A 25244-nucleotide genomic window follows, 5' to 3' on the forward strand; every position below is an offset into this window, starting at 1 on the left:
TTCCACTAAAAAATCCCATTTTAAAAAGGTATGTAAATAAAAACCTGCAACGAAAGCAATGGGCTGGGGTGGTTTCTTCCGGTTTCGTCAAACGTTGATTCTTCCATCGCCAGACTCCGCGACTCGTTCTCTCTCTCTTCCTCCAAAACAGTATCTCTGTCTCTTCCTCCAGAACAACCAGAGTTTGGAAAGAAAACGAAAGACTGAGCCATGACTGTGGCCCCGATGAAGCTTGTGTTCGGCCTTCTAACACTCGTCACTGTAGGAATGATTATTGGTACAGAATCGAACCCCTTCTTTCATTTCTCACATACATTATGCTTTATTTGCCAAAATCCTGGTATCTGTTCTCCCAAGTAACCTTTACTTTTACGGTCAAGTTCTTATGTTCTTTTCCTTTTTTATTATTTTTTTGTTTGAAGAGTGGAAAGGATTCGGTTTAATCTTCAGCTTGGTTGTTTGTAAACGTTCGTTTTCTTTTCTGAGCGTAAATTAAGAGTAAACAAAGAAGAGATTTCATCTATGCTTTCCCTCCATTTTTATTACCACAAGCATACCTTTCAGCTCTAATACGAGTTATTAGGTTTCTATAGCTTAGAGTGAGTGAGTTTAACATATTAAGTGGATTATACTATTTTTGTTGCCTTCCGGGTTTATTCCATGAATTTCTTGGCCAGCATTAGTTGTTTGATAGATTTCCGATAAAGATCAACGATCTTGATCACTCGTCTACGGCCATCCAAGTGATTCTTCATAAACAAACTCGGAAAGTAAAAGCCGCTGGAGGGAATTCAACAAAGTTTGAAGGGAATTTCACTGAGTTTCATTGGTTTCCTGTAACCCTGCTCCCCAATAAAATCTTTTTTTAGAATTTTCGGGAACCAGTGTGCTCATAACCTAAATAGTCTTGGCCTCTGCCTTGCCTCCCTGGGCTAAGTCCTGTCCTGCGGTCCCATCCTCATAAAGATCACCACTTGGGGTGGTTAAGACAAAAACATACAAAAGTGAGTCGAATACTCAATAAACAACACACATCATATAGTAAACATAATAAACAAAGGTTTCTTGAAAAATATGCATACTCATAAATACATACGTAAATATCATGAGCTTGTCTTTCACTTGTCATAGGCTGATATTCACTGTTGACTCCCGTGAGTTAGGATTAGCGAATTTAAGTAGATTCCATTTTTGCATGTGGCCGCGGGTTGTGGAATTCATACATAAGGAAGATACACTGGGTGCACTACCAACATGTATAACTTGGCAATGCATTAAGCCCATAACATATAATACTGTCTTCATATCATAACATAGGCCATTACATATCTTATCATTCATACTTTATCATAATCATATTTGCATACTTGTCATCATAGATTTCAAATGAAATTGCATCCTTTCATAAAATGTCATGATATATATTTCCTCACATAAAACCATGAATTTTCATAACTAATTTAATGCATGAATTTTCACATTAATCATGGATTTTCATAAAATATTTAATGCATGTTTTGCAACTAACGTGAAACTTATGCATAAATCATGGCATTTACAAATTAATCATGACTTGGGTACATAAAAAGTGGCTTCCAATGAAGGGCATACATGCATAATACTTTTATAAAAATATGTTGCTTACCGTTCATACGTGTAAGGGTATGATCATGCTATTTACCTCGTAGCTTTAATCTAGTATTTCCAGGGCGAAGCTGATTACCTATAAAATAGGTACGTAACTTACATAAATTTCTAATCAAACACATACTTCGTAATTAAAACCTGAAATACTAAACTAATTTGTATTTCCTTAAAGCCTAAGATCCTTGAATCTCTAAAATAGCGTCACTCTCCAAATATTCTGTTTTTCACATCATTTCTCCAAAATCATGTGATTAACCCCAAAATTATTTTTTTTTGATAAGTAATAATTTTATTGAAGAAATAGGCATAAGCCCAAGTACACAGGAAGTATACAAAGGATAAACCTACAACTTCCTGAAAACAAAAAGAAAGAAAAAAAACCAAAAAAACTAAAACAGATTCAGGAAATTATCCACCATTACATAAACTTTCGCCCAAAAACCCAAAGTACCCATGAAAAAAACCCTAAGATCTTCCAAAGTGCGTTCATTATCATCAAAACATCTCCTATTTCTTTCTATCCACAAGCACCACATGAGACAAGGAGGAATCATCTTCCAAACAGACGCTGCCTTCTTACAGCCCTTCAAACCCTTCCATCCTACCAATAAATCCACCACATCTTTGGGCATCACCCAATGCAAACCTGTCCAACTCAGAACCTCATCCCACAAGAATCTAGCCACTTCACAGTGAAGGAAAAGATGATTTACAGATTCTCCATCCTTTTTACACATAACACACCAATCAGAAATAAACAGTCCTCTCCTTCTAAGATTATCAGTTGTCAAAACTTTGCCCATAGAAGCCACCCAACAGAAAAAAGCAACCTTGGGAGGAACTTTCACTTTCCATATACTTTTCCATGGGAAAACGCAACTACCATGACTTGACATAACTCTATAATAAGAAGAAACTGAAAACTTAGCATTTCCAGCAGAAGACCATGCCATGCTATCCTCCCTTTCAGTTACCAGCTTAAAACTGTAAAGTTTAACCAACAAAGCCTGAACTTCATCCGCTTCCCAATCATTAATATCCCTTTTGAAAAAAACATTCCAAACAACCTTATTATTGCTGACACAGTAGGAATCAAAAACAGCAGCATTTTGATCCCTTGCAATTCTGAACAGGGCAGGAAATTCCAGCTTGAGAGCAGCATCCCCACACCACAAATCATGCCAAAAGAGGACTCTTTGACCATTTCCAACCTTCAACCTAATATTACTGGAGAAAAAATCCCATCCTTTTCTAATAAATTTCCACAAACTCACCCCATATGCTCCACTAGAGGCTTTTGAACACCAACCTCCCCTCAAACTTCCATACTTTGCATCTATCACATTTTTCCATAGGGCTTCACTTTCCAAATGATATCTCCAAAGCCATTTGCCTAGTAAAGCTTTATTGAAAACCTTCAAATCTTTAATCCCCAAGCCACCGCCATCCAAAGGTTGACAAACTTTCTTCCAACTAACCAAATGAAACTTCTTTTCCTCACCAACACCACCCCATAAAAAATTCCGAAATAAACTCCCAATTCTCTTTTCAACCCTTGCAGGAAGAGGAAAAAGAGAAAGGAAATACGTAGGCAGATTAGACAAAGTACTTTTAATAAGAGATAATCTACCCCCCTTAGACAAATAAATCCTCTTCCAACCTGCTAACTTCCTTTCAATTTTTTCAATCACCCCATCCCAAATGTCCACAGCTTTAAAAGAAGCCCCCAAAGGAAGCCCAAGATATCTCAAAGGCAAAGAAGAGATCCTACACCCCAATAAATTTGCCAAATCTGATTAACCCCAAAATTATTATCAAGTTTGAACCTTAAATTCCTCTCTATTTTCATCATCACATATCACCATGAATTAATGAACCCTACAATGGTTCCTTGGTACCATTTACGTTAAAACCCTAGTGTTGGTGACCTGACTACAATTTTCTTACGTTTCATCAATTCCCAAAAATACTCCAATTTTCGTTGGGCCCCAACTCTCACTAATTCATATACTTCATTAGATCCCTAGTACTGAAGCTCGACTCATGGCCTGTTTATAACCCATTCGTATCACCTATGGGGTCCACCACTTATATATCCTCAACCCATATATCCAACCGAGTGAGAGTCATGCTGTATGGACACAGAGATACCGAGTGTCTCATGGAGAGGGAGAGAGAGAGAGAGATTACGAAGGTGTTTTGGTGACTTACAATGCCGTCTGACGGAGCTGGGGATGGAATTGGGTTGTCTCCGACGTTGTCTCTAACGATGGAAAAGCCAGGGTTACGTGGTCTCCAAGTGCTCTATTTTGTTTTAGTGAAAGTGGGCTTCGGGGTGGTAAGGTTTAGGAATTTTAATGTGAAGATGACTTGTAGAATTGTAAGAGAGTTCTATTGGGGCATGAATCCTAGTGGAAGGTGGAGAAGTGCATAGCTTAGAGTTTGAGAAAGCAATCGGTCAAAGAGTTTTAACGTGAAGATGACTAGTAGAGTTGTAACCTTGTTGGGAGAGAATTCCATTGGGCGTAATGGGTTTGGGTTCACTTCATGGGCTAAAAATTCGGTAATTGTTATTGGGTTTCTAAAATATTGACCCATTAATTTTCTCAAAAAATTTCTTGTATACTTCCTGTGTACTCGGGCTTTGCCTATTTATGAGGATCAATAAAACTTCTTTTACCTATCGAAAAAAAAAAAAAAAAAAATTTCTCTAAAATTTTCAACTAACCTTATCGACTTTAATATAAAATTTTGGGCCTTTGGCCTAACTAAATCCCAATCAATAAAAGCTCATGGCTTATCCAATATGGCCCATAAAATCCAATAACTTCAAAAATCTTAATAGCTTGTGGGCTATTCCAATACAGCCCATTAAACTTATTTTAGGCCCATTAGATTTCTCATATTTCATCCCTTATAATATTGGGTCGGGTCGTTACACAGGTCTAGCTGGAAATGTCATAGTGAGGGGTGGATTATATTATTGTTAGTTCTTTTGCTAAGGATATCAAGTATATTTCTTTCGTTTGTTTCTTTATTTTAATAGACTGAAAACTCAATTCCTTCCCTAAAATGATGTTTTACATTGATTATGCTCCCAATGGTTTATAAACCACCAATAGAGATCTTTCTATTAGTATATTCGTGCTGACATGTTGTATGGGAATCGTAGGTGCTTTGTTCCAATTAGCATTCATACGGAGGTTGGAAGACTCCTATGGTATATTTCTCGGGATTTCATCTTTCAGATGATATTGAACAATTGTTTTATCTGTCCTTTCCTTGCATATCATACTTATGTTATATCTTTTAAATGATTGGTAAAATAATTTCTTTATCTTTGTCTACTGAATTACTACTTCTTCTTAAATTACTTCTTGACATATGTTTTCTATCCTATTATTATATGGTACCTTGAAGAGTCTGCACCCAATGTAGGTTAGGGAAATCTTGAATCATATATTTTAGGTTTGCTGGCAATTACAAGGTATTAGGTGGTAGGGAGGAAATTTGACTCTTGAAATTACTCTGAATTATAATCAAGAATTTTGGGGCATATTTTGGAAGATTGTATACTCTCATACTTGTAGAAGGATTACTTCTTTATTTGGGCAGTACAGATGATTGGAAGATAAGAAATTTAAACATTAAATGAAGGGAGAAGTAGACATGATGAAATTTGTAGGAGATTAGATGATATATGATTATTTATTTATGTTTTTGTGGGGTTTCTGATATCTTTACTTCCAGGAAGCTAGCAGCCATTTTAAGGTATAGGTTTGTGGTTTTAGAATTGATTGATGGTCAATACAACAGCAGATTTTGTATCTCCTCCCCAGATGAAACTTAATTTGTGACCTCAAAATGAGCATTAGTGTCTTTATTTGTTTTTTGTAAGAGCATTATAGTTATATAATCAACTCTATAAAAGGTTTGTCATGGAACTCAGTTTCAACATTATGATATTCTTTTATTCCCAAGATTTTGATTGTTTATTGATGTTGCTCGTGCTAAAAAGTAGTTTTGTCTGCGGATATATATGCTTCCTTAGTCATATTTTGTTTATCACTACTTTATTGAATGAAATTTAAGAATGATATCCTTTATGGGCACAGAAGTTCCATCATTTAGAAGATTGCAGGGAAATCAGAATGATGGCTATCTTCAACTGCCTAAAGGTCAGTATGCTACCTAACCAATTTTTTCCCAAAATTGAGTTTTGCATAAGAATTTTTGATTTCGTTGTACTCTAAATTGGTTGCATCTGTGAACCATAAAGTGGACCATGTGATGAGTTGCTTATTTAGATTGGCACATACTGACTTGGATTTATGGCATCAACAGTTTACGTAGTCTGAGTTTGAAACATGTAAACACAATGATTCATTGGTTATTATTGTGACCATTATTTTGTTCGGTAAAATTTTTTTGATAAATATTTTGTTCAGTAAAAATTTAATAAGTATGTTTTCAACATTATAGCATTTTCAATTGTTCCCATGGAGAAGATGGCTGATACAGCATCATTTTGGTGAACTAGTGTACGTGTCAAAAAGAATTTAGTGGAGTCTGGGAGTACTTTTTCTCTGATCTCTTATCTGTTTACTATTGTCAGGTATTCCCCACTGGGATAATGACAAGGAAGCAAGAATTTTACGTCTTGGATATGTATGTTCATGATTGGTTATCTATTTTGAATCCTATGGCCTCTGTATCTCATGCGCAAAGATGGTTGTTTTTGTTGGGGGGGGGGGGGGGGGGGGATGGGTTTATAAAGGAAGAAAAGTTCACTTATAATTTTAGTGGCTTGCATTTTGAAGTAGTACATTTTTTTATAGGTAATTTTTCAATCATGAATAGTTAAATTAGAAATATTCAAGCATTCTTTTAAGCATAATTGATGCTACTATCAGACCAAGATGGAAATTCTGGCTCCATATGATTATTACGTTCCACTGGGGAGAAATATACACACACACACACACGCACAATGTATTTTGTTCAAAAAAAAAAAAATATCTATTATATTTTCGGTAAATGTATATTTATAAAAGAGTTATAGATGAATTAGGTAAGGATTTTTAGAGCAAGTTAATTGTATATACTTATTAGGACAGGTAAGAGATGTGTATTTACAAGTAGTGTGGTTATTTATTTTGTGCTGATGGTTGTTTCTTACTTCTCTCTCTCTCTCTCTCTCTCTCTCTCTCTCTCTCTCTTCTCTCTCTCTCTTTCTTTTTTTATATTTTCTTCTTTCATTAGCTTATACTAAAGGAAATGGGGTGGGATATGGAGAAAATATAAACGGAGGGTATTGATGGTTTCGTTTGATGTTGTCCCAAATCTTGGATTTGTTCTAAGTTCCTGTGAAGCATAGCCAATGCATCACAGATTACTCTCTCTCTCTCTCTCTCTCTCTCTCTCTCTCTCTCTGTGCCCCCTCCACAGAAATCAATGCAGAATACCCTTTATCTCATTTTGTGTATAACCGGTATATATTCGATTTTAATATGTAACATTCTCCTGCATCTCTTGAATTTTTTTCCCAATCTGTTTTTTCTGGAAAACAGTACTTATGTTTCATTTTGGTGTTTCTTTTGTATACATCCTGTGCACATGGGCTTCGCATATTGCATTTGATGAATAAAATTTATACTTATATAAAAAAAAAATGTTTCATTTTGGAAACTTTGATGCTTAATGTTCTTTTTTTCTTTATGTAGGTCAAACCTGAAGTAATTAGCTGGTCACCTCGAATAATTGTACTTCATAATTTTTTGAGCATGGAGGTAAGTGTATGCTCTATTTTATAGCGTCTTCCGATGTTGACATGCTACCCTGGCTCTTGATTATTAAATATGCTGGCTCTGGGGTGCTAAGGTACTTTTGAGCAACTGGAAATCTGGAGCTGTATTATTTACTGAATCTTTTGAATATGACAATTATAAATGTTAAAGCTTGTAACTGTATAATTCACAGTATCATTCTTAATGACATTCTTTAGAACCGAGTTTTTCTGGTGTCTTTGACCTGCAGTGTATATTATATATGACCCCAAAATCTATAGCAAGGATTTAAACTTTTTTTCCAAAGCATTTTATGTCAAAATACCAGGGAAACCAGAAAAATAACAAGGAAGCTTTGGAAAAACTTGTCTCTGATTCATTCACGTAACCAACCCTATACAAGAAAAGTTGATAATATACTATACATGGGAACACTAACTGATTCCTAATATTCAGCCTATATACACGGCAATATATTTGTACAGCTAGAGAAGTCCTAAATTGTATAACTTCCTAAATAGTAAACATTAACAAATATATGTCTAATAGCCAAACATGCCTAAAGTGTATACGTTAACATTTTAAACTAACAAAAAGCAACTAATATAAAGTGTAGATGTTAAGCCTTCCTCTGCTCATCTGCTTCCAAACATCCACACAATTACGAGCTAGGCCACATCTTTCTATTGCGTAGTACATTCTGCCCTTTGCTACCTTGTAATCTATGTTTATTCGAAAGTTATTTTCCAAAGCTTGAATAGTAAAATCTATCACTAAAAATTGTCTTCCTATACATGGGTAGAAGCTCCCAAATGGGATGATTGATCTCAAACCAGCAGGGACTGACTGCATCAATGTAATTTGGCAACATATGCTGGATTTTAAACTTTGGTAGAAATTGAAGATTCTCTGCTTGATTCTTGAATAGTTTAAAGATGTTCTTTTGCAATCTGTTGAATTTCAATTTTTTTCCTTCTAAAAAAAATTACAGATAAATCTACAAAATTAGTTATTCAAAGTGGAAAATATGTTTGTTTTACAGGAATGTGACTACCTTAGGGCTCTAGCCCTCCCCCGACTTCATATTTCCACTGTAGTGGATACAAAAACTGGGAAGGTAGAGACAATGGCCTTCCTTTTAATTAATCTTTTTATTGGCCCTTAATGTTAAATTTAACTAGTATCTCTCTTGCAAAGTTTTGGTAGATTTTCTGTTGCGTGATTTCATTTCAAGATATGTTCTCCTCTTCTCTCTGTTTTTTATCTTTAACTTTAATAAAAGAGTTAGCGTTGGGAAATGTTTTCTTCCTAGATGCTTCATAATATCCGTATGCTCCAATCTGCCTAACATGTAGCTTCTTTGACTTATCAAAAAAACATGTGGCTTCTTGTCTTAGCATTAGAGGCTCATATGGGGGGCGTATTTCCCTAATTATTAGTTTTTGTCATTTATGTTTTACGAACAGATAACTTGTTTAATGTGGTAGATGCATATCAGCTGTAGATGATATTTGTATTGGTTTGCTTTCAGATTTATTTCATTGACTACCAAGTGCATGCATATTTACTAGAAATCCCAGAGAGAGAGAGAGAGAGAGAGAGGGAGGATGATGAAGAAAAATTTTTCTGGGAAAAAAAAAAAATTCTGTGCTTTCCAATTGATTTGGGAAACTAAATGGTTACAGATGTTAACTAACAGAATACTAAGTAATTTTGGGAAAACCAAGCTTGATTTACTTAATGATAAAGGGGAAAATATATGTTGAAATATATCTTGTTGTGATGCACTTATAAAAAAAAAATCTGGTTGTGTTGCAAAAGCTGTCACATATGTTTAGAGTCACCTGGTTCTTTTGAATTCCATTTACTTCTGAATGGTATTTTGAATTCACATATTAGCAGCATGAGCCATGAGACTGATCATGCATGTCATTACCTAGATCCTATAGGGTAGGGAGGTAAGTCAGCTGATTCTCTTATTTAAGTGGTTAAGTATTGAAAATACTGCTGATATGCAGCAAACGTCCAATCCTTTCTAGTATATTTTAGGTTCTGGGTCTCAAACCTGATTGACTTAATTCACTCTTACAAGTTGTTTATCTTTGTTTCACCTAATAAAGATCCGATAATCTACAATAATGTTGGTAGTCAATGAAATAAATCTGAAAGCATCATCCCCACACACACTCACTTAAAACTGAGATGAGGTTGTCCTAATTTGTTAGACTTGGAAATGAGCATAATTTAGTAATTTATCTGATACTGGCACATTCCCATGCTGTGGTAATGTGGGATGCCTGAACCCTTTCATGCCAGAAATATTTCATAAAGCAAAATTCTCCGTATGAGTTTTGTCATCATTGCAATAGAGCTCTTGATGCTAAAATTTTTCTTGCCGTTAAAATAACCTTATTTTTTTAAGTTGCAATGACTGAAGTGTTCCTGCCTATTTCAGGGAATCAAAAGTGGTGTTAGGACTAGCTCTGGTATGTTTTTAAGTCCTGAAGAAAAGAAGTATCCAATGATACAGGTTAGTTTGCTGTCTAGTTTGATTATCGCTTTCTTTACTTATCATCAAAGTTTACTGTCTAGTTTACTTTTGAACTTCTACGACAATATTAAGATATGGAATTTAGCCTGAAATGCAAACTTCATGGAAGACTGCATTTTGTTTAACAATTGGGGTTCAGGAGCATGTACTGAGTATTTTATTTAATTTTTTGAAAAAATAACGATGTTTCTCTTAAATTTTTCTGTTTGATTTCTTAAACTTGTTCAACATGAACAGGAGCATGTACTGAGTATTTTATTTAATTTTTTGAAAAAAAAATGATGTTTTCTGAAAATTTTCTGTTTGATTTTTTAAACTTGTTCAACATGAAGCAACTCAAAACTATCAAATAGAATCATTACAACTTCTTGGCCAGGGACAATCTGCCCTGTTGGAGGTATGCTTTTTGAGTGATTGCCATCTGTCCTTGGAGACACTCTATGCCCATGGCCAGCTTGAGATGTCTTCTAGTGGAGCTTATATATGTGTGTGCGCATGCATCATGTAACAACTGGAGAATTAGTTTTCTACTCCTATGGCAACGTGAGCTTTAGCTTAAATGGTACCCTTGGGGCAAAGTGGACAATGAGGTAGTGGGCTCAGGGAAACAATATCCACCCTTGTGGTAGCTGTTTAGCATGGCTACAGCTGTAAGTTGAGCGGTAACTCTTGATGTTTCACCTTTGCATTTAATATTTGGGCCTGATTCATTGAGAAATGTTACTTCATTTGAGTGGTGAGCAAAAGTAAGTTATGAGTAAGGAATATTAAAGTATGATTAAGATTAAAATCTCACTTTTAGCCATACTCTCTACAAAATGCCTCGTTTCTTGTATTGGTTCTTTATTTTCCTTTACTCTTTTTATTTTGGGACGTGGGAGGGAGTAATATTCACAGATGTGGTGCCCAAAAATGATAGCAGGGAGAGATTTTCAAGAATATAATTTGCACGTACTATGATGTACTGAACATTCATATAATTTTATTTTTTAGTTTGTATTGATTGGGGGCAGGCCTTCTTTTTGTTGTTGACTTGTAATTGAATTCTCTGCTGAAACGGTCTTTTCTTGCACAATCAGGCAATTGAAAAACGAATATCTGTCTATTCTCAAGTACCAGTAGAAAATGGTGAGCTCATACAAGTATTAAGGTGGGAATCTAATTTGCATACTAGTAATGTATTCTTTGCGAACAGGAAGACATGTTTTAGTACCAAGGCTAACAGCTGCAGCAGCGCAGGTACGAAAAGAGTCAGTATTACAAACCCCATCATGACTACTTTTCTGATACTGTAAGTTTTTTACCCTGGATTTTATTTGCATTTATATCCTTTGTAGTCATTGCTCATACATGTTGTCTTTAACTCCTTTACTTTGTGTTGTGAAAAGGAATCAAAATCTTCCCTTGTTTTTATTTTTTTCTTGGTCAGTTCAATGTGAAGCGAGGTGGTCAGCGAATAGCAACAATCCTTATGTATTTAAGTGACAATGTTGAAGGAGGAGAAACATATTTCCCTATGGTAATTACCTTTTAAATTTTGACGCTTAATTCTTATTATGGTTCTCTAGATAGATGAAGGTTAGAACCATAGGTGCTTCAAGTTATTTTACATTTTTTTTTCCTGTGTACTTGGGCTATGCCTATTCTATATCAATAAAATAAGAATAAGAAATTTTTCCTTGGACCTGCACAGGGAACAAGAAATTTTCAGTTCGCTTGTACCACAAAGCCTTATCGACCTATTCCTCCACTAGCTTCCCTTGGAAGAGCATTTGGAGGAGCAATTTTTCTCTCAAAAATGCTTTCTTTGGTTGGGTGGCTTAACATGGTAAAATCTTAACAATTGACAAGTTACGAAATCGCGGACTTTACTTAATGGATTGGTGCTACATGTGCAAACAAAACAGTGAATCAGCGGACCACCTTCTTCTTCATTGCAAAGTAGTTAAGGCTTTGTGGTATGCAATCTTCTTGAGGCTTGGTATCGCATGGGCCATGCCTAGGAGGGTGATAGATTTATTGTCTTGTTGGCGAGGGATTAGGGGCAGATTGCAGCTGTATGGAAGATAGTACCTTTATGTCTAATGTGGTGTACATGAGACGAAAGAAATGGCTGCTGTTTTGAGGATAGGGAACGCTCCTCGGATAGTTTTAGGGCTTTTTCTTTCATACTTTGTTGCTTTGGGCCTCTTCTATTGTTTTGAACGGAACAAGTCTTAATGACTTGTATGCTACTATCAGTAGAACGTAGTTTTGTAATTAGGCTCTTTCTTGTATACTTCCTGTGTACTCGGGCTTTGCCTATTTACATGGATCAATAAAACTTCTTTTACCTATAAAATATATATATATATATATATATTTATATCTTATTACTTATAAAAAAAAGTTATTTTACACTTTTTTCATGCTTTTCATTTTTAAGAAAATGTATAACATTTTATTATAGTTTTCACATTCGAGCTATTTTCCGATTTGAGCATCTTTTATTCACCACCCCATCTCACTCGAAGAGATTACAACCAAGCATAGAATGAGGTAAAGAGGTCCACCTCCCAGTTCTCTGCCACTCTAATAAAATCCACTTCCCCTTAAGGAGAGCCATTTGAAAGCTGTAACATGTTTGATAGATCCTTAACCCGAGCAATGCTGAATAGATTTGGCAAAGCCCCTTAAAGTTGTTGATATTGATGCCATTAATAATACAAGAATTTTATCTTAGATCCATCTCCCATCTTATATCTAGTGTATCGGTAAAACTCCTCCCAACCCCTTTAGATGTTATTCCATAGCCCGACCCACCCCTCACACTGCCACATGTGATCTATATAGGCTGTCTATTCATTGGTATAGCTCCATAGACACTTCTTTAGTAAGCTCTATTGAATCTAATCAATTTCCGGATGCCCAATATCTTCAGAGATATGGTACAAACCTTGGCCCAAATAACTAAATGGAATTTCAGCTCTTCTCCCTTACTACCCCATAATTAGCCCCTCTGCAACTTTATAATACAGCTGGCATTGCCAACAGGGAGGGATGATATAGCAATAAAGTAGGTGGGTAGGTTTTAGAGTATTCTTTATCGATGTTGCAACCCCTTGTAGAACTGTACAATATGGTCACTAGTCTCTTGATGATTGGATAATTTTATGTCATTACTTTCGAGGAGTCTGGAATTTTTTTGTCCTGTGTGGATTTTCCATTTGGTGAAAAAACTTTGTACACATATCCCCTTCCCTTAACCACGAGAACCTTGAATTTTATCTCCTAAAAAACCTCTTTATTGGAGAGTAAGCCTTTTCGAAATCCTTTGTTTTCTCTTCAACATCTTGCATCCTGTTAACTTTGATGACTTCAAAGATGCACAATTCATCTAGATGGAGCTTTTTCTGTCTCCCCACATTTTCAAAGGCTTCATCATTTCAAGATTTGAAGTCTGCTTTTAAAGCTTTGAGTTTATGTTTCAGAACATAACTAGAAGAACCTTGGAAGCTATGCAAAGTCCACCATTCTTTCACCTCATCCACAAAATCCTCAGATTTCAGCCACATATTCTCAAACTTAAAGTATCTTTAGCCCTTCCGAAAGTGCCCTTGATCAACTTATCATTTTTCTTGAGCACACATACTTACTACTTGCTGCTTACTAGTTTGGTTTTCACATTTCTCCAATCTAGGGAAATTGCCACCATGAGCAAAAGGAGGGACAGGAGGCATGTAAGACAAAGTTTCTGGTTATTTGTTGTGCACTTGATAAGATGAGTGACTATGGGTGGGGAAGAGATCAGGAGCTGGAGAAGGTGTTACTAACGGAGGAAATCTCGTGGAGACAAAAGTGAAGGGAAGGGGACTGCTGCATGAAAAATTTCCACCGGATGGCTAATTCTCACCATAGGAATAATGCTATCGAGGTGCTTTAGGTTGAGGGACAGGTTTACTCTAATTATGATGCTATTAAGAACCATATTGTCAATTTCTATGAAGACCTACTTGCTGAAAAATCCACATGGAGAACGAAACTAGATGGAGAGACCTTTTGAAGCAAAGGAGGTTCTTCAGGTGGGCCAAGGATAAAGCCCCAGGGTCGGATGGGTTTTCGATGGCCTTTTATCATGATTGTTGGGATGTGGCGGGGGAGGATATTATGCAGGTTTTTCAGGAGTTATACGCCTTTGGCAAATTCGAAAAAGCATTAATGCGTCTCTTATCCCTAAGAAAGTTGGGGCAGTGGAGGTGAAAGATTTTTGGCCGATTAGTCTCATTAATAGGGCGTATAAGGTTATCTCAAAGGTGCTTGCCGATTGCATGAGTAAGGTTATGAGTAGTATTATATCAAAATCTCAAAACGCGTTTGTGAAGGGGAGATAAATCTTGGATTTGGTGTTGATTGCCAATAAATGCCTAGATTGTAGAATCAAGGAGTACACCCGAACTCTTGTGCAAGCTGGACATGGAGAAGGCCTATGACCATGTTAATTTGGATTTTCCTTGTTATTTACTTGGGAGGTGCGGTTTCGGGGATGGATGGATTTCATGGATTATGCATTGTATAACTACAGTTCGTTATTCGGTTTTGGTGAATGTAGCACTCTGGAAGGATTCTTTAACAGTTCTAGGGGATTAAGACAAGGGGATCCCCTCTCCCTTTGCTGTTCGTCATTGTTATGGAAGCATTGAGTCATATGTTGAGTGTAGCTGTTAATGGAGGCTTTATTGCTGGGTTTTCTGTGGGAGGTGTTATCATATCTATCTCACCTAATATTTGCTGATGACACGCTACTTTTTTGCGAGCCAAACAGTAATCATGTGCAATTCTTGAGGGCTGTATTACTTTGCTTTGAAGCGGTTTCAAGCCTGAAGGTAAATCTTGCGAAGTCTGAAATGGTTCCTATGTGTGATGTGAACAATATTCAGGGCTTGGCAACTATCTTGGGTTTTAAGATTGTTTCACCGCCCCTGAACTACCTCAGTCTTCCATTAGGGGCTGCTTTCAAGACAAAATCTATTTGGGATGGGATGTTAGAAAAAATCAAAAGATGATTGGCTTGGTGGAAACATATATATTTGTCCAAGGGTGGTAGATTAACTCTTATTAGGAGCACTTTATCTAACCTCCCTACTTATTTTCTGTCCTTATTTCTGCTATGCAAGTGTGACCTCTCGTATTGAGAAAACTTGTCGTAACTTTCTTTGGGGAGGCATGGGGGAGGGTGCTAAGTTCCATCTTGTGGGTTGAGATAAAGTTTGCTCACCAATATCATGTGGTGGGTTGGGGGTGCATAAAATAAGGGTCCTCAACAAAGTATTTCCGGGTTCATGGTTGTGGAGGTTAGAGGGTAGGAGAGGGCTTATGGAGAGAATTCATAGATTCTAAGTATGGGGGTATTTATTTATTTTTTGGGTTTTTTAGTTTTGTGTTTGGGGGGGTGGGGGAGAACATAAGAGTTGGATGGAGAAAAACATAAGAGCCGGATGGGGAAGATTCTCTCAGTTTTTCAGATTTGCAATTGGAGGAAGCAATAGTGTTTACTTTTGGCATGATATGGTGCGGTGAAAGGGCTCTAAAGCAGGTGTTTCTGCGCAACCAAATTTCTTGCGGCAAAGAGGCTGATGTGGGAGGGATAGGCTATTGTGGAATCCGAGTGGAAATAAAAACTTCTCGGTGTGCTCCTTCTATAAGGCTCTCTTGGGATTTTCTAATGATCATAGCTATCCTTGGAAGGCTATCTGGAAGTGCAAGGTACCTCCCAAGATTATTTTCTTCGTTTGGACTGCATCTCTTGGGCGGACTCTCGCCTTGGATAATCTGAGAAAATATGGTCTCATTTTTCAGATTGGTGCTTTATTTACAAGAGTGATGGGGAATCAGTGGTTCATCTTTTGTTAAATTGTTAGGTGGCCCGGTGTTTTTGGAATGAGAATCTTTAATAGGACAGGCCGGGGTGGCATGGGTTATGCCTGGAAGAGTTAGGTATATTAAGTGCTGCTGGACGGGTATCGGGGGAAATGCCCACATTGCCGCTGTGTGGAGAATGATCCCTCATTGCATTATGTGGTGCTTGTGGCTGGAGAGGAACAAGATCTGCTTTGAAGACATGGAACATTCTTTGGATGAGCTGAAGCGATTGTTTTACAGTACTTTAGTCTCCTGGGCTTCTGCCATTATTTGTAATACGGACAATCTTCATGATTTGCATGTATCTCTCCTAGTGCTTTTAGATGTAATTAGGCATGTTCGTTGTATACTACCAGTGGACTTGGGTGATATCTCTTATATCAATAAAACTTTACTTTTACCTATCAAAAAAGAGTTCAGGGCTGCTTGATAATTCTAGAGTCAAGTAAGTTATAAAATGAGCTGAGAAAAGTTTACCATGATCTTGATGTTTGAATTTCTGTTTCTTTCTATAGAAGTTCAGGGTCTAAGGGTTTTGCATCTTGGTGATTCCTTTGTTATTTTGTTTAAATAACTAGATTTTATTATCGATATCATCTCCTTTGATACATTTCATGTGTGTGGTGTCTATTTGACAAATTAACAGCTGGACATTATCCAGGCACCTAGATAGGCACATATGGTTTCTTGAGGATTCATCACCCTGATACTTCTATATTTTTGGGTTTGGGCATGCCTATGGAAGTAAAAAGAAATGAAAGATGCTCTGGTAAGTGGATCATTTATGGGAATCATAAATGCTGGAATTGGCCAGTGTATATTAGAGACAGAAAAATTAATTGCTTGCAGCGTTTAGAAAAATACCAAAGAGATATGAATGGCTTAATTTGAGTTATTTCCTAATATCAGTCCTTGGTAATGCCGAGCAGATTTTTGTGTTATTACAGTTGATGAGGCAGTTTTTGGTGATGTAAACTGTGGAAGTTGATATTGTGCTTCAAAATAGTTATGGACTGCTAATTGCTGAGAAAGAAGACATCACCTGTATAATTATCTATTGATCTAGTGGTAGCAATCCCTTCCTGCCTGGATTTTGCATCGGTTAAAAATCCTTAAATTTTGTTTTTGAGAGCACATTGCCAGTTATTCATCTTAGAGACTTCAGATCAGATCCTGCCTTCATCATGCTTTTTTGGGTCGGAGTTTGTGTGCCAGGGAGGGGAGGTGGGAAGTTTGTAGGAGACGGGTTGGGGATAGCACTGAGTATTAGAAGTATCTCCAATTGGACAGGCGGGAACAAGTATGCTCTAAATGTTAATGATTTATGTTGTGAATTGGGAGAATTATCAGAATGCAAAATTCTCATCATAATTGGCATCTTTTTCTCTCCGTACATGTGCAAAAAAGTTAATGTAGAAAAAATCAGTTTTTCTGTATTTTTGCTTGTTGCCGATCGTGGTCTTTAGTTAGTATTAAGCTTGTTAGTGTTTTCACGATGTTTTTCACACGGGAGCTAGTGATTGAATCCAAACTTTTTTTTATCGTGAGAGAAGGTGGTCTGGTTTGCATCACTGAGAGAGTTAGAAGGTTTAAACAGGAGTTACTATTGGGTTTGGGTACTGCACGATGGTTAGGGAGGGCGTTGGAGGACTGTGCGAAGGGAGAAAGTAAGGACTTTTATGCTTCCATGAGGGAGGGTTTTTGGAGTTTCATAGTTCAGAGATGTCATAATAGTCGTGGGAGATTCTTGGAGGTGGCAGTTTATGGTGACGGGGGATGACAAAGTATTGTTATTATTCTGGAAGAAGAGGGGGGAGGAGGATGGTGGAGACTGAAGGAGGTGGTCATGGAGGCAACCAAGGAGGTAAGAGAGGGGTCTGATGGGGTTGTTTTGAGGCAGCCATGGAAGGAAACCGAAGTGGGAGGGAAGTTGTACAAAGAGGCTCTCATTCTGGCAGAGTCATGGCGTTTCGAGATATGGGGTTGGTGAGGGGTACTGTGATGGCGACGTGCATCGAGCCCCTCGTGGTCTGTCACGGGAGAGGGACTATGGAAGAGACGTTTACTGTATGGTCAGGGAGCTGCAGGTGCAAATGGAGTATTTGCAGAGGGAGTTGGAAAAGATGGCGTGGAGGGTTGGGGTTAATAAGGAAAGGGATGAAAGGGGGAGAGCTAGGGAATACAGTGCGTTTCAGGAGGAAAATAATAAGTCCTCACATGGGAGGTAGGAGATGGGTTGGGCCTTCAAGCCCGTGAGATTTCTAAAGGGCATAAGCCCGTTTCAGACAAAGGCCTCCATACTGGCCTTGGCAGGCCTGTCATCAAGCAGAAATCAGCCCGGCAAGAGTGGAAGGCTCGGGCTTGTCTTATGCTTGAAGGGGCGAGGCCCTCTACGCCAATGTTGAAGCCGAGACCTCATTAGAGTGCGGCGGATTCGCCGGAGTCTTTGCATCGGCAATAGACAACGCTGATGATGGTGGAGGTCTCACTGGTGGCTCGAGTTGATCTGACGGAGAAGTCGAAATTGCTGACAGAGTTGATTTTAGCCCCTTTTTCAACATAGAATGATACTTATCCCCTGGGAAGTGTGCAAAAGTTTCCGATGGTGTGTTTGGGGGGGGGGGGGGGGGCGAGAGATGGTGGCTCGGCGAGTACCAATGAGCTGAAACGTGGGGCCTCAGCGATGGGGGTCAGCGAGAAAATGGCGTGTCCACCTCAGCTATGGGGGTCAGCGAGAAAATGGCCCCATGGGACATGACAGAGTTGATTTTAGCCCCTTGTTCAATGCAGAACGACGCTTCTCCTCTAGGAAGTGTACAAAAGTTGCCGATGGTGTTTTTTTTTTGTTGGGGGGGGGGGGGGGGTGGGGAAGATGGTGGCTTGGTGAGTATCAATGAGCTGAAAAGTTGGGCCTCAGTGAGAAAATGGCCCAGGGGACACGACCTATGATGTGGGGGCTAGCGAGAAACTGGTTTTAGGGGACTTAGCCAGTGATGATCTTTTCCTCTCAGATGAGAAAACCCAAGTGGGTTTTTTGATTGGGGAAGAGTGTTAGAGGAACAACTAGAGTTCAATTTACAAAACCCCATCCCTTTAAATTTTTTGTTTCCAAATTAGTCAAGAGTTTTGGATTGGGTGTTTGACATGGTGAGGGATATCCAGGATTTGGTGGGTTTGAAATCTGAAGGTTACGAAGAGCAATTCATGGCATTACTCACCACTATTAAAGCGGGACACCAACAACAAAGGAAAGCGGGTTCTAAGAGACAACGGGAACTCAAGAGATTAACCTAGTCAATGAACTTGGAAGGTGGTTCTAGTAGGGACATTTCTAAGGGGAATGGACTGGTCTATCCAAAGTGAAACAAAAAATTGTCTCGTGGAATGTCTGCAGGCTAAATGAGGCTAGTAAGCATCTTCAAATAAGAAACTTATTGCGAGGATGGAAGGCGGACATCGTTTGTCTGCTGGAGACGAAGCTGAAAGTTATAACTACAAAAATTCTACGAAGCATATGGAGTTGTGTACATGTGGATTGAGTTTATTTGGCTGTTGATGGGGCCTTAGGAGGCGTGTTGGTGATGTGGGATCAACGAGTAGTGGAAAAACGGGAGGAGTTCATTGGGTCATTTTCGGTAGCATGTTCTTTCAGTAGTGTGGCTGATGGTTTTTTGTGGGCCTTTGCAAGTGTTTATGGTCTCAACTCAGATTCTGATTGTAGATTATTGTGGGATGAACTAGTTGGTTTATACAGCTGGTGGGATCTTCCATGGTGCATTGGTGGAGATTTTAACATAATAAGATTTCCTAGTGAGTGCTTTGGCAACTGAAGAATGCGACCATCAATGTCAAAATTCTCAAAATACATCTTTGAGCTGAATTTAGTGGACTTACCAATGGTGGTGGGTTCAGGTACATAGGCGAATGATCAGACGTGGTCTCGTTTGGATTGATTCTTAATTTCCACGTAGTGGGAAATTCATTTTCCTGAGGTTTGGCAAAAGAGACTTCCTCAACTATGTTCTGATCATTGGTCTATCTTGCTGGATTGTAGGGGAATTCAAAGAAGACGAACCTACTTTAAGTTTGAAAACATGTGGTTGAAATCGGAAGGTTTTGTGGATAGGGTTAGACACTGGTGGTCTTCTTATCAGATACAAGGTACTTAGCTTCATGTTTGCTAGTAAATTGAAAGCTTGAAAACAATATTTGAAGCTGTGGAATAGACAGTCATTTGGCAATATAGGGCTACAAAAGGAAAGTAAGCTAAGAGAGATCCATGTGCTAGAAAGGTTACAAGAATCTAGGACCTTAACACAGGAGGAATTAGCTCAAAAGCTACTATTGGTTGCAGATCTTGAGAGGATCATCCTTTAAGAAGAAACTTCGTGGCGACAAAAATCTAGAACTTTATGGTTGAAGGAAGGAGACTGAAGCACCAAGTTTTGTTATAGGATAGCCAACTTGCATAAGAGATCCAATAATATTGAGACGCTGAAGATTGATGGAGTCTTTTGTATGGATGAGAATGCAATTAATTCTCATGTAGCTGGTTTTTTTGAATAGCCACTATCTGAGCAGGTGGGCTGGAGGCCTAAGCCTGATGGGTTGGTATTTGATTCTATTGGTCCCTTGGATGGTAACCGTTTGGAGAGGCCGTTCGAGGAGGTTGAGGTATTTGATGTGCTAAGGAAAATGGCTAAAGACAAGGTTCCGGGTCCTGGTGGGTTTTCTATGTGTTTCTTCCAAATGTGCTGGGATGTGTTAAAGGATGACCTCATGAAGGTATTACAGGAGTTCCACTCGGAAGGAAAATTTGAGAAAAGCCTTAACGCCACTTTCCTTGCTTTGATACCGAAGAAGGTTGGGGTTCAGCAAATTAAGGAGTTTCGACCCATTAGTCTAGTAAATGGGGTATACAAGATCCTTTCTAAGGTACTTGCTAATCTCCTTAGTGAGGTTGTGGGAAAGATAATCTCAAAGCCACAAAATGCCTTTGTAAAAGATAGATAGATTCTAGATGCGGTGCTTATTGCAAATGAATGTCTGAATAGTAGATTGAAAGCTGGCAAGGAAGGGATACTCTGCAAGTTGGATATGGAGAAGGTGTACGATCATGTTAATTGGGACTTCCTACTCGACCTTCTTAGGAGGTGGGTTTGGAGAAAAATGGCGATTATGGATCCGTTGGTGTATATCTACGGTAAAATACTCAATTCTGATAAATGGAAGTCCAACAAGTTTATTCGACAACACGAGGTCTAAGACAAGGAGATCCACTGTTCCCTCTACTCTTTGTTATAATGATGGAGGCTTTAAGCAGAATGATTTCAGTCTTGGTCCTCAACGGGTGGGTGTCAGGTTAATCGATTGGATCCCCGGGGAGGGGGTTCTATTAACATTTCCCACTTATTTTTTGCAGATGACACTCTTATTTTTCTGTGAGACAAACCATAACCGGATTTGAGTATTGAGGGCCCTCCTACTTTGTTTTGAAGCATCTTCGGGGTTGAAAGTGAATCTGGAAAAATCAGAGATGGTGCCTATCAGGAGTGTTTAGAATCTAAGACAGTTGGTTAATACACTGGGGTGCAAGACGGCCTTAGTTCCTGTAACATACCTTGGCCTTCCGTTAGGAGCCGCCTCGAGAGCGGCTTCTGTTTTGGATATAGTGATTGAGAAAGTAGAGCGTTGCTTAGCAAGTTGGAAGAAAATGTACTGTCAAAAGGCGGTAGGATTACTCTAATAAAGAGTACACTATCCAACCTACCAACTTATTTCTTGTCCTTGTTTCCTATTCCAGCAAGTGTGGCGCTTCGCATTGAGAAATTACAAGGAGATTTTTTGTGGGGTGGAATAGGCGAGGAATTTAAATTCCACCTAGTCAGGTGGGAGAAGGTATGTAGTCCCATATCTAATGGAGGTTTGGACATAAGAAACCTGAGATTTTTTAATCAGGCATTACTTGGAAAATGGTTGTGAAGACACCATAAAGAACCAGAAGCCCTATGGAAGATGGTGATAGAGAGTAAATACGGTGGTTTATGGGGAGGATGGTGCTCCAATGAAGTGAGAGGGGCTTATGGAGTGGGTTTGTGGAAACACATAAGGAAAGGATGGGGGGTTTTCTCTCGCCATTCAAGACTATGCCTAGGTGATGGAGCCAAAATTAAATTCTGGCATGACATTTGGTGTGGTAATGGTGCTTTAAAGGATCTATTTCTTGCTCTCTTCAGGATTGCTAATGCAAAAGACATTTCAGTGGAGGATGCTAGGGAAATAGCAGAGGGACAAATTCAGTGGAACATCTATTTTAGCCGGGCAGCAAATGATTGGGAAATGGACAGTATTGAAGCTCTTTTCAGCCTTTTGTATTCCCTCCAAAATAGCAATCAGCAGGCTGACTTATTGTGGTGGTTACCTACAAGTAAATGTATGTTCTCAGTTTGCTCGTTCTATAAGCGTTTATCACAAGAACCTCCTATTCAGTTCCTGTGGAAAAACTCTGGAGACATAAGGTGCCTCTCAAAGCTGCATTTTTTGCGTGGACTGCCTCTTTGGGTAAGATCCTCACAACAAATAATTTGAGGAAACGAAGGGTGATCATCGCAGATTGGTGTTGTATGTGCAAGAATTGGGGGGGGGGGGAATCGGTGGACAATCTCTTACTACACTATGATGTAACTCATGGGTTATGGAACGAGGTATTTAGTAGACTAGATTTGGGTTGGCTTATGGCTGAGACAGTTGTGGCAGCACTGGTTAGCTGGACAGATTTAAGCAGCAATCAACAGATCAAGGCCGTTTGGAAGATGGTTCCTATTTGCATCATGTGGTGCATATGGTAGGAGCGTAATGAATGGACTTTTGAGAACATAGAGATTGACGGAGGAACTAAAAGCTTTCTGTTTTAGAACTTTTTGTACTTGGACCATTGCTGTTAATTTTAATGGTCGAGCCTTTCATGACTTGTATCTATTGTCCTTACTTAGTTTAGGGCTTTCTTTGTAACACATGGCTTTCCCTATTCTTTTATTAATAAACTTTGATTTACTTATAAAAAAAAAAAAATGGGAGAATTTTTAAAGTGTTAAGAATATCCCATAGCTGAGCATCACGAATATCTTGTGATTAGAGATGTGATTTTGCTTCTCTTAGATTGGCATGCTCCCAATGTAAAAATTTGTGGTACAGACCTTAGGTAAAACTGAGTCCTTCCAAATTTAGTGAAACTGTTATCTTAAACGTGAAAGGAAGAGAGAGAGAGTTATGCATAACTTTGAATGAGAGATTTCTTATTCTTAGGTAAGAAACCCAATATGAATTAGGCTTTTTTTCTTTTTTAACTATGACACTACATTCTTTTAAACAAAAAGTACCCTTGTTTCATCATATTTTATATTGATGTTAATATTGTGGTTGTTACTTTACTGTTCCCCTGAAAGCCAGCAATGTTATTGGAAATACAGTGGATTGTTTTCTCGTTTTATTCATAAATCTACTGCAAATGATTTGTGGTTGAAGTTAAACATTCATCTATAGGATTATTATTGATTTTCTTTCAATCCTGTATCGGTTAGTGTTATATCTTCTTTAAAGTTCTATTGCATATTTACCAAGAAGGAAACAAAGAGATGTACATTTTTTAGCTTTTGACTGATAATTCTCAGGCTGGTTCGGGTGAATGTAGCTGTGGTGGGAAGATGGTCAAAGGGTTGTCTGTAAAGCCCAACAAGGGAGATGCTGTGCTTTTTTGGAGCATGGTTTGCTTTCTTAATGTTGCTTGCTAAATTTGTGCATCTTTATGGTTCTTGTGAAAGACTGTCAGATGACCCTTTTTATGGGGGTTCCAAGGCGGTGGCAGCACAAGCTAATATTTGTAAGGAAATGTTGGCCTGTGCTTAAAAGAAACGCACAGGGTGATGGATCAAAATAGGTCTAAGCACAAGGGTGACCCATCGAAATTTCTCAATTTGAATAGGGGGAATGGTGTATGGCTTGCATTGGTCAATGTGCCATTGAGAGTTAAAAGGGCCAGATTCATCAATTAGGCTTTGTCCCTGGATGTCTGATCTAATCTTGTCTTTTTAGCTTATTTAATTATTTACTTGCATCTTTCAGGGACTAGATGGAGAGTCGGATCCAAATAGCATACATGGAGGATGTGAGGTATTGGCAGGGGAAAAGTGGTCGGCCACAAAATGGATGAGGCAGAGAACTACGTATTAATTTCAGTTTTGCTAACCCATTTCTCACAAATACAGAAAGGGAACCCTCATCATGGGTTTTTCCTCAGCATATATCAGTGATTGTGAATAGTTTTTCAGATGTATTAAGTCATACCTTTAGCCGAAACTGTAATATTAATGTTGGGAAATTAACAAATACTCAAGTCAATGATTAGGCAGGATGAGCTAACGGCCTTGTGTTGACTCTGTGCTGAAGATGTGAGGCTTCTCGCTGATAATCGAACGCCCCCAACGGGTTGAATCTAATGGATTTGTGATAAAAACAAGTGCCAATTGCTATTAAAAATTATAATTTATATCCATAAAATGTGATGTAAATCAAGTTGGCAACGTGATTAACAATATGGATTTAAGATAAAATAACTCATTAATTTATTATTATTATTATTTTATAAAGAAGGTGGGAGGTTGGAATCTTGGTTCTCCTATTTGGAGATCAAGCCATATGCCATCTAATCCAAATTACCTAATAACATGAACTTGAAATAACATCACATAGAACTGAACATGGAATGAAATTTGAAATTGACTTTGGCTGATGTAAAAATCTTGGTTTTGAGACTCTATACTCGTGACATGATGTGATATGAAGTGAAAGGACATATCACTTGACATAAGGTAATGTAACATGTGAGATGAATGATATGACATAATATGAAACAGATAAATATTTAGTAACATGGCAGAACATTTAACAGATAAACGTTTCGTGACATGACATAACATGTAATAGATAAACATTTCGTGATATGATATAACATGTAATAAATAACATTACGTGATAAGTATATTGTATAACAGATAAATATTGAGTGATAGAATATATTATGTGAGATATATATATCGTGACAGAATATAATATGTATAACAAAAATACATGATGTAGCATGGCATATAGGATAACATAAGTACATAAATATTAGTTCACTTACCAACATACATATACCGTAATTTGACAGTAAGTTAGAAGCTAACTTACAATGAGTGTCGCATTTTACAAAGAAAAGCACGAAACACAAGAAACTATAAATAGGAGTTTTAAATGTTAGTAACTTTATCACTAATAACTTAGTAACATGAACAATGCTAACTTAGAGTAAAATTATAATTTTA

At 37.9% G+C, this 25244-nt stretch overlaps 1 protein-coding gene across 4 annotated transcripts; it reads left to right on the plus strand.

Annotated features, from left to right (window-relative positions):
- On the plus strand, positions 1-24300 carry LOC122314922 (prolyl 4-hydroxylase 1-like). 4 transcript variants are annotated; one of them, XM_043130577.1, is made up of 12 exons: positions 4-277; positions 4820-4867; positions 5763-5825; positions 6263-6315; positions 7371-7436; positions 8476-8550; positions 9889-9963; positions 11064-11134; positions 11224-11275; positions 11414-11503; positions 23553-23645; positions 24004-24300. In XM_043130577.1, exons 1-12 carry the CDS (start codon positions 211-213, stop codon positions 24109-24111), a joined length of 861 nt encoding a protein of 286 aa, XP_042986511.1. In that variant the 5' UTR covers positions 4-210; the 3' UTR covers positions 24112-24300. The 4 variants fall into 4 exon arrangements, with proteins under 4 accessions (XP_042986519.1, XP_042986524.1, XP_042986511.1 ...); XM_043130585.1 differs by lacking the exons at positions 23553-23645; positions 24004-24300 and adding an exon at positions 11678-16294 and having other exon boundaries at positions 1-277; XM_043130590.1 differs by lacking the exon at positions 23553-23645 and having other exon boundaries at positions 3-277.
- The last annotated feature ends 944 nt before the right edge of the window (positions 24301-25244 follow it).

This window comes from Carya illinoinensis, chromosome 1 (assembly GCF_018687715.1).
Source record: "Carya illinoinensis cultivar Pawnee chromosome 1, C.illinoinensisPawnee_v1, whole genome shotgun sequence".
In the NCBI taxonomy this organism is placed as follows: domain Eukaryota; kingdom Viridiplantae; phylum Streptophyta; class Magnoliopsida; order Fagales; family Juglandaceae; genus Carya; species Carya illinoinensis.

What these genes read in the sequence shown, in the direction of transcription:
- LOC122314922 (XM_043130577.1), top strand. Translation starts at nt 211, where the DNA reads ATGACTGTGGCCCCGATGAAGCTTGTGTTCGGCCTTCTAACACTCGTC. An exon ending in CACTGTAGGAATGATTATTG is followed by an intron (nt 278 to 4,819) that starts GTACAGAATCGA and finishes TGGGAATCGTAG; the next exon opens with GTGCTTTGTTCCAATTAGCA. An exon ending in TGGATACAAAAACTGGGAAG is followed by an intron (nt 8,551 to 9,888) that starts GTAGAGACAATG and finishes TGCCTATTTCAG; the next exon opens with GGAATCAAAAGTGGTGTTAG.